Here is a 9,281-nt window from a genome sequence, read left to right as displayed (position 1 = left end):
AGCTAGTAATACTGGACACTTCTTATATATGGTAAAAAAAATGTTGCTTCTGCCGCTACTATATATGCTATGGTAAAAGTAAAACCTCCACTTAATTCAGTAGGCGATAAATTTGCAATATATGCAGTATACTAGTATAATTGATTGGAAACTCAGATGTCTAGAATTTCACTGAAATTTGTCTGAAAGATGCCATGGAAAAACAAAGCACTTTCAAGGCCAAAAAAGAAGCAATCAGCAAGATCTAAAACAAGGCCTCGCCCACACAAATGCAAGTGGCACCGGTACTTTCACACCAATTTAACCCTCAAATGCAACAACACCAAATGAGAACACCCTGTGCTTTTCCCTGATGCCGTCCGGCACAAAAAGAGCCCCACATTGACCTGGTTTCCGGGCTTGAAACGGGAGAAAAAGTGGCACCGGAAAAAGGCAGAGATCATTGCCATCTTTCCACAAAGAATGTGGCCGGGACACCAGAATGCGAACGGTCGTGTTGATTAACTCAAAAGCGACAGTGTAAAGCAGCGACGACTTGGCCAAGGTGAAGGAAATGACAGGGCTAACTAAAGTGGCTGCAGATGTGGGTGTTTTTCACTCCTTGTCTTCGCATCGATCAGTGTTTGGGTTCTGGAATCCCATGTATGGTGAGCATACCATTGTTTATGCTGTGATGACTTGATTAGGCTGTAGAAGAAAAAAAACGGCATTTGCTTTGTAGCATCTAGATTGTAGATGTTACCTCTTCATGACTCCGTGGCACATTGTCATGTCATCATCTCCTGCTCAGTAAATGATAGTGGAAGTCAAAAGCTCCTCTCTTTTTTGGTTTGTTCCAGCAGCGCTAGAAAAACATTCTGTTCGCTGAAATTGTTTGCAACCAGAATAGACCGAAGGAAGCTAGCTAACTGGAGCAATCAAATCCACTATCTAGCTTGTCGGATACGTTTGTGAGTTGGTCACTATGCATGCATGCATGATCATCATGATAATTACTTAAGAGGTTAACCATGTAGTTTAAGTATTTTAACTCATTCAGATGTGATAGTTGAGGTTAAACACTTAAACCAAATGGTATTTTTCCTGCTGACATCATATCAACTGATCTTGTCATGGCTCCTTCTGTTTTGTGGTGTGAAATCAACATGACGTGTGAAAAGTGAGAAGAAAACAATTAGTGAGTTGATGTAAAACGAGAGAAATTCAATGTATGTTTTCTACGGAGGCTAGCTACACAAACAATTATAGTACCTTATATAGTACATGCGGGTTACCGTCTCATAAGTTCTTAAATGATATCTTTCCGCCGGCCATCTTTTGTCAAGTCTCATGTGCTGGATGTGGTCTCCTTTGGCACTTTTGTCAAGTCTCATGTAATACCATCAGCGATTAAGTCCAAAAGTTATATTTAATTTTTAAGTTCAGATAAGTCATAACATCGATGACTTGATGAAGTACAGATTGTAAAACATATATTGGAGTGTAACCAGAATATAGAGGATTTGTAATACCTGCTGGTTGGTTGGTGGCGTAATTGTGATACTAGTGATGGTCCCTTTCAGAAATCCAACTGCATTGAAAAGATTAGTGTTGATCTTTTCCTAAGAATATTAACAAGAAATCTGCCTTCCTGAAAAAATAGTACAGAGTGAAAAATTGCTTCATGTTTGACAAATTAACAATTCAAAGTCAAGCATGCATGTACGACTTAAAAAAAATTGCTTCATGTCCGCAGTCTTGGAAGTGCTGTCGTATGGACACTGACAAACCAAGGATACAACAAGTAGCCATGATAAGTACACACTAATCAATCGATCAATGATTGAGGAATAAGAACTATAAAATTAGGAATCCCCCAAAAGGGACTGATGCTTCGATTGAATTCTTGGAATGAATTATTCATCAAAATGTATTCCATGAAATTTTACAACTAGATGGTCTTTGTCTCTGTTAGCTGATGTAATACTAGCTCTTGGATAACAAGTCAACGACAGAATATGCCTTGTTCCTTTCAACATGTTGCAAATATAATCCATCAATTCAGATGGCATCCAGTGTATGCATTCTTGTTACAGTACAGAGTGTGCAATTTTGACTTGTGTTCCTGCATTTTGACACTGAAGATAATCTAGCACTATCTGAATCCCGGATCATCATTATCTAGGCTTCCGTCCAAGCTTCAATTGGGTCTATGCTAGCCAACCATCAGGAGCAAAGCTCAAGTGCTACACAAAATCAATTTGATGGGATCGACAGTTTCAAGATGCATTCACTACAAGATACGGAAAACTGGGAGAATTAGTCACCAGTGGTATACAGAAACAGAAGCAACAAATGGTGGCAACCACATACTACTAGTCCGCAATACACCAAGAACGCATTCACTACAAGATAAGGAAAACTGGGAGAATTAGTCACCAGTGGTATACAGAAACAGAAGCAACAAATGGTGGCAACCACATACTAGTCAGAATACACCAAGAACAGCCACTACTAAGTACATGCTTGTAAGGTTTTTCATAACTACAATGTTGCATACAGTTGTTATGAGCTAGAATCAATTGATTCTGGGCCTCTATTGTTGAGGAAGCCATCAATTCTGCTCCTCTCTTGTTGAAGGGGCCATCCCTGCTGATGGGCTGTCCGCAAAGTATTCTGGGTGTTTCAGGTTAACACCATGCTGCAAAAAAAACACACATAAGAATTGATCACTTATGTTTGGAACGCGAGTCAGATATGTTTCCTCATAAAAATGCATCAGATGATTCTTGTAAGGATATGGTGCTTGTGGGCGATTAGTCAGCTAAGTCGAAACAGGGTTAGGGACTGCAATAGAGGGTAGCATATACTCCCTTCATCCTAAGGTATTTGGAACTAAAATTAGCGCACACTAATCTGAACATATTTGCCCCTCTGATTAGTGATACCCCTTAGGAGACTGTGATCGTAACTATCGTGATCAGAATCCTGTCGGTGGCACCATCGCGGGCGCACACGGCGACGTGGTCATGCTGGCCGTGTCGTAGCTGGATGTGGTGACTGGTGACGTGGCATTGCTGGACATGGTGATGCTAGCCGTGGACTACCTAGATGTGTCCGCGGCGGTGTACGTGGCCGTGCTCACTGTGCGATCAACGTCTCCGGGCGTGGTGTTTCCGGGCATGGTCACCAGACGTTAGGCCTGACTGGTCATGCCATAGGCTCCGGCCACAATCATCTTGCACGTGGGACCGGCGAGCACACCGACATGGAGGATGGCAACAACGAGCATGGTCACCACGATCAGGGCGAGGGCAAGAATGTTCACGGCGAAGGAGGTGTTGCTAGTCCCGGTAGGTAAATTCAGTCGACTTGCGCCCTGTCGGTGGCACCATAGCGGCGCACACGGCGACGTAGTCATGCTGGCCGTGTCGTAGCTGGATGTGGTGACTGGTGACGAGCTGGGTGTGGCAATGCTGGACATGGTGATGCTAGCCGTGGACTACCTAGACGTGGCCTCAGCCGTGGTCACTGTACGATCAACATCTCCGACCGTGGTGTTTCCGGGCGTGGTCACAAGACGTTAGGCCTAACTAGTCGTGCCATAGGCTCTGGCCGCAATCATCTTGCACGTGGCACCGGCGAGCACACAGACATGGAGGATGGCAGCAACGAGCATGGTCACCACGATCAGGGCGAGGGCAAGAATATTCACGGCAAAGGAGGTGTTGCTAGTCCCGGTAGGTAAATTCAGTCGACTTGCGTTCTTTGGCACCGGCGAGCACACCGACATGGAGGACGGCAACAACAAGCATGGTCACCATGATCAGGGCGAGGGCAAGAATGTTCACGGCGAAGGAGGTGTTGCTAGTCCCGGTAGGTAAATTCAGTCGACGTATGTTCTTTGGACGAGAGAACGTCGCCGTCAGGAAAGTCATTCGAGTTGTCGTCGTCGCCGACATACTCCGTAAGCTCGTCATCGTTCAGGCATGCCAACTAGTCCGACGACCCTTCCTTGCTCACCATGGAGACAAGGCGTGCGTGCTTTTTTGAGTTCAGAATTCAGAGATGATCGGATGAGACGTCTTTGATGTATAACATCTCCTTCCATTACGAAACTGGTCGTTGGCATGTACAAAGCATAAAATCTACTAGCATCTCCTTTGTTTAGGAAACTCATCGTTGTCTGCATGCCTGAAGCTGATTTTGTGGAGAGGAGATGGCGCTAGAGCTGCATGCAGGCGAGGGTTGAAAGGAAAGAAACAAAGAAAAATTGCTTACACGCCTTACATTTTGGGAAAAATAAAGAGTGCTTCACGCCTTACATATTGGGACGGAGGGAGTACTCAGTTAGTCTGTTTACTAACATCGATGAGGTGCTGGTAACAAATACTCACACATGCACACATGGACGCACACGCACAGAGAGAACAAAGTTCTAAAGTAGAGGTACGTCGCCTTTGCACCAGCATTTCCAGCGAAAATAGGAGTTCTTTATATCAAAACTTTTAAAAAAATCAGGGAATGTCTAGCGAAGGAAATTTCCTCTGTCAAGATCTTGAGCAATATGATATATTGCATATGTCTTTTTGTGTGGGGTTTGGGTTGAAGGAAGATTGATTCTGAATCTTGTGGATCCCAAAATAAACCATCTGTGACTACTTGCATCAAACTAAAGATATCTAGAACATGATTACTGGCGAAGGTAGCAAACTAGTAACCCGCAAAGTAGTGGACAGAAGACATCAAGGGCGGAGCACCTTGGAGGCGAAACTGTGCTACGAACCCCACCCCTTCAAAGAGTGCAAATTTTATTCTGGGCATACTCTGCATCGGCCATCTTTTCTTTCCTAGTTGCCAATCGCGTGCAAGGAAGCAACGAGAAAGAGGTCTCAGCGCACTGGGTGGATGGTGTATTGGTGTCAGTTCGTTGGATGTGTGACAAGGTGGGCCTGCCGGGCAATGCACAAATCAAATAGCAATCCTTTAGCTTTTTTTCTTGGGGTTAGCCCATCTTTATTGTTAGTATAGAAACAAAAGCTGCTTATATGCCAATTCCTGTGTAATTCAAGAAATCGATGATGGCCATGAGTGGATCTTGGCTAAAACATTATTTTTTCTCTCTTACTTGCTAGGACAATTCCTACGAAAATTAAGAAATTGAGTGCATTTTCAAGCTCGAAAATCATTTGTTGCTGTCACAATGGAACTTGAAATTGTAGTAAAATTTGCGGTGAGGAGTTGAATTTCTCCACCGCTCTGCTTTTGGTCATCCTCCGTCACCGGAAAACATACTGTCTTCTTAAAATAAAACCTCGTGGGAAACTGGATAATAACATTGTAACCCGGTCTAACAATTGCCGAATTGCTTGCAAAAAATTGTTTTGGCTGGCTTAGGATAAGAGCATGAGCATTCTCACTAAAAATGATCTGAAAATGCGTTGTTGGATTGGAAATATGGGGATTGCTTCTTCTACTCACATCATCCTTAGTGGTTGCATTATACCCGTATTACTCTGACTTGGGAGGTGTACATGATTTTAACCTCTGTAGTATCATTCACATTGCCTTTATTTTTACTACTTTTCAAATTAGGGCGACAATTCTTCCATCGAAAACGAATTTTTTTTTTTATCTCTCACAGCTTTGTACACTTTCGCGGCTTTGAAGCGTGTTGCATAACAGTATATGGCATGTGTAGTTTGTTCTTATACGAAAATGCCTATCTGATCTCGAGCTCAAATGCACCTGTATTCTAGATAGTGCATTCGCGTTGCCATTGGTGGTATCCATCCGTATGAAGTGTCGTATGCGAATTTTTTATTGGAACATCTGCTCTGTCCTGGCCCACGCCTGAGCACGTATAGATTCCAACATTTCCCGACGTCCGTAACTGGTACATCATCTTCTGATGAAATGGACCGCGTGCAAAAGATTCTGGACCAGGACGCCTACACGCGGCGGTCATTCAATGCTGAGCTTTTAGATCTTGCTTCAATACGAATGAGGTTTTTTTCTTGGCAAACAAATCCCGCATATTAATATTATCTTCTGCCACGATACAAGATTAGGACAAACCTATCCAGATTAGAGACACACCCCTGATGAAATAGAAAATTACAAAAAGCCCAAAGTGGACACGCAGGCCACTCGCCGCTGAACACGACGCTGCGGCCTCTAGGTTGCATCACTATCATCGCACGGTGCCTACATGTGTCCCCTCCGCGGATCAAGAATTGACTCGCCGCCTGCAAACTAGCCTGGCTGCCACCAGGGTGCAGACGCAGTTGAACCTCCGCTTAACGACACCAGATCGCCGGTGCAGCAGATTGATCCAAACATCCAGTCCAGCAGCAACGCACACATATGAACACGTCGACAGCGCGGCAGATATCGGGGAGACTATATCGCCGATGAACTATGCCCACTTAGTCGGGCAGAGCTCCCCCACCGGACCACACGCACCAGCTTGAATCTAACCTGCAAACAAGGCCTTCTTGGGACCGCATAGCGGGGCTACGAACTGAAGGTAAAAGAAAGGCACAAGAAGGCCAGATAGCAACTGTAGATCGGCCTCTTCCAAGCGCAAGGAAGCAGAAGAAAACGTCGTTAGGAAAAGCAAGCAGCATCGCCAAGAAATCAACCGAGAAAGCATGCAAACACCCTAAACCAATCCGCACGGGACCCCATGAGAGAGAGGATTGAAAGCAAATCGCCAGATGGAATGGATTTGAGGACAAAATCCGGCGAGAGTAGAAGCAGAGGGTAGGGTATTATTGAAAATACACAGCGGTAGGGGAACAAGATGAACCCATCTTTCAAAGGCCAAGAACAAATTGGGGGAGGAAGAGATGGATTCGATCTAGTCACCTGGAGATTATTTAGTGGTGGAGGAGATCCGGCCGCCCCGTGACCGACGTCTGCGGCGACGACGAAAAGAAAAATCCCGATCTAGTCCTGCTCGCTTCTCCAAAACAGCAAGGAGCCCCATCAACACGACGGCAAGAAGCTGCGACACCGGGACACAACCACTAGTCGAGAATCTACAAGGCGGGAAGCTGCGCCAGGATCCTCTCCCCCCTCCCTCCAGCCTGACGAGCTAGCGGAGAAAGACGAAAGAGGAGGCACCGGGGAGTCCCTGTACGCGAGTGAGAGCAAGAGCGGTGACAAAAAAAAAGGTGTTGGCACATGTTAACCGTCCTCACCCAAACGTCTGCACGACGAGCTCACGTCCGTCAGCCGCTTCTCCTACGTACAGCTACGCGTACTTCACTGTTCCTGCACCCTGTTCCTGACACGAACTGACCGTCCCGCACACATCCCTATACAATTTGGACGGTCCACAAAACGAGCTCAGCTGAGCTCGGGACCAGAAACACCCCGTCCGTTCTTATACAGATATAAATGGCTTATAACTCAATGTGTGTGCCCTGTAATCAGTAAGGTGTCCAAAACATCGCTAGAAGGCAAATCTATAAGAAATCATGTCTGTTAGACATTTAAGTGTTGGCTGTCACCCAATCCAGCTGTGGTTAAATGATGATTTCATCTATGGTGTCTTTGTTCTGGTAAGATGTTCCTAGCAGCTACTGACTGTTGAATCTGTCCATATGAATGTTGGTGAGCTGTGAGAAGCTTGGAACATATATAACAGAATCCATATGACATATCTGATTTTTGCCCCTAAGAAATGAGTAACATAAAGCAAGCCTGTTGGTCTAAGAGGGTCAACTAAAGCCATTTATCAGCAGCAAGTTTCAACAGGTTTATCGGTAAAGGGATTCAACTGCTAAGAGAAGTAATTTGCTAATCATTATTCTGTGTCCAAATAGAATAATGTGTGTTTCAAACATGAGAAAAACGGTTGTCTGCTATTGTGCAAAAAAAAAAAAACTCAGATGTAATAGAGAAATGGTTTACCTCACGCAAGGCTTTAGAAAGATCATCCATTGTCAATACAAGACGTCTATCCTGAAGTACAATAAAGGATTGCCATCAGTAAGCACTAAGCAGTAAGAATGGATGCAAGATCTCATGCTAGAACTAGCATGGATATTTTAACTATGAAATGAATTCACCTTGGGTTGTTTGCTTTTGTTATCTTTGATAGGTGCTGCAACCCTGGCTTTGCAGTGCCTAATTCAAGGTAAAGAATAGTGTAATATCAACTTATTGTGCAAGAGATACTGCAACAATATTCTCACAGCAATAAACGAATTGCATTAAGGTGAATAAAAAGATAGTGAGATTGTGGATTTACGTACTGGAGAGAGTCACTTGCAACGTCTGAAATGAATTTTTGAGTAGCTACAGCAACCAGCCTTGTTCTGCAGAAGCACGAAATTAGGACACGCAAATATAACATGTCATTCGTGTGGGCCAATAATCAACGAGCTGAAGCGGGGAGGGGTGAAATTCTATCAGAGCAGAAGAACAAGCGTGCTAGACAAGCCTTGGTGGCTCCATTATCGCATTATTTAGCAAATTTCAGTTTTTAAGATGATCCTAGAGTAGCAAAGGGATCTCAGCTTAACCACCGATCCGGCCATTTAAGTCCTCTCGAGGGAGAAATTGGAGGTGTAAGGAGTACTCACAGGCGTACATCGGGGCAGTGGAAGCCGCTGCGGCCGAGGTAGTGCTCCACCAGCTCGTCCGGAATCTGCCGCGCCACGGAATCAAACACAGAATTCGGCATAACGAGAGGGGATCAGCTCGGCGTACCGTGGGGGAGTAGTCCATGAGGGAGGAGAGGAACTCGGTGAGTACGGCCTCGTCGTCGTGCCGCCCGTCGCTCCCGCCGGCCCTGGGCGAGCCCATGCCCGGAGTCATCCCAGCTCCTCCTCCGCCGCCGCCGCCGTTGTTGCTTCCCATCATCCTCCCGTCCGCCGCCTTGCTGCGTTAGCCTGGAGCCTTAGGGAGTGGTGGCTGCTAGGCTGGGTCTGTGGCGGGGAGAGGAGGTCGCCGCCGGCAAGGAAGGGGGAGACGAAACTGGGTTCAACAAGGGGTCGTCGCCTCGTCGGAGGGCCGAGGACGGAAGGAGAGGGGAGCAGCGGGCTCGAATCCGTGTACTCCTCTTTTCGACCGGGCCTGTCTGTGGGCCGATGCCACAACGGTCTCGGACTAATTTGATATACTCTCTCCAGTACAAATTCCTTCCATGTTTTTTTTTAGATAAAACTCCTTCCAGCACATCTGCACTCTTGACCGTTTTCTATTCGTTTTCTTTCTAATCAATAGATTTGACACCTCTCCTGCTAACATTCAAAAATGTTTGTAACATTGCTTTGATTAAAATCTCTTTC

The 9,281-nt window shown here is 45.4% G+C and overlaps 1 protein-coding gene across 1 annotated transcript; it reads right to left on the bottom strand.

The window, feature by feature from the left end:
- Positions 1–2,314: 2,314 nt before the first annotated feature.
- Positions 2,315–9,054, bottom strand: LOC124653142 (transcription initiation factor TFIID subunit 10-like). Its single transcript, XM_047192205.1, has 6 exons — positions 8,701–9,054; positions 8,574–8,638; positions 8,244–8,306; positions 8,058–8,115; positions 7,900–7,950; positions 2,315–2,680 (listed from the first exon to the last, which is right to left on the bottom strand). The coding sequence occupies exons 1-6, from the start codon at positions 8,851–8,853 to the stop codon at positions 2,594–2,596; spliced, it is 477 nt and encodes a 158-aa protein (XP_047048161.1). The 5' UTR covers positions 8,854–9,054; the 3' UTR covers positions 2,315–2,593.
- Positions 9,055–9,281: the final 227 nt, after the last annotated feature.

Source organism: Lolium rigidum, chromosome 5 (genome assembly GCF_022539505.1).
Source record: "Lolium rigidum isolate FL_2022 chromosome 5, APGP_CSIRO_Lrig_0.1, whole genome shotgun sequence".
In the NCBI taxonomy this organism is placed as follows: Eukaryota; Viridiplantae; Streptophyta; class Magnoliopsida; order Poales; family Poaceae; genus Lolium; species Lolium rigidum.
This window is presented reverse-complemented; position numbering and strand designations above follow the sequence as displayed.

What these genes read in the sequence shown, in the direction of transcription:
- LOC124653142 (XM_047192205.1), bottom strand. Translation starts at nt 8,853, where the DNA reads ATGATGGGAAGCAACAACGGCGGCGGCGGCGGAGGAGGAGCTGGGATG. An exon ending in CACTGCCCCGATGTACGCCT is followed by an intron (nt 8,307 to 8,573) that starts GTGAGTACTCCT and finishes GTGCTTCTGCAG; the next exon opens with AACAAGGCTGGTTGCTGTAG. An exon ending in TTTCTAAAGCCTTGCGTGAG is followed by an intron (nt 2,681 to 7,899) that starts GTAAACCATTTC and finishes TTTTTTTTGCAG; the next exon opens with CATGGTGTTAACCTGAAACA.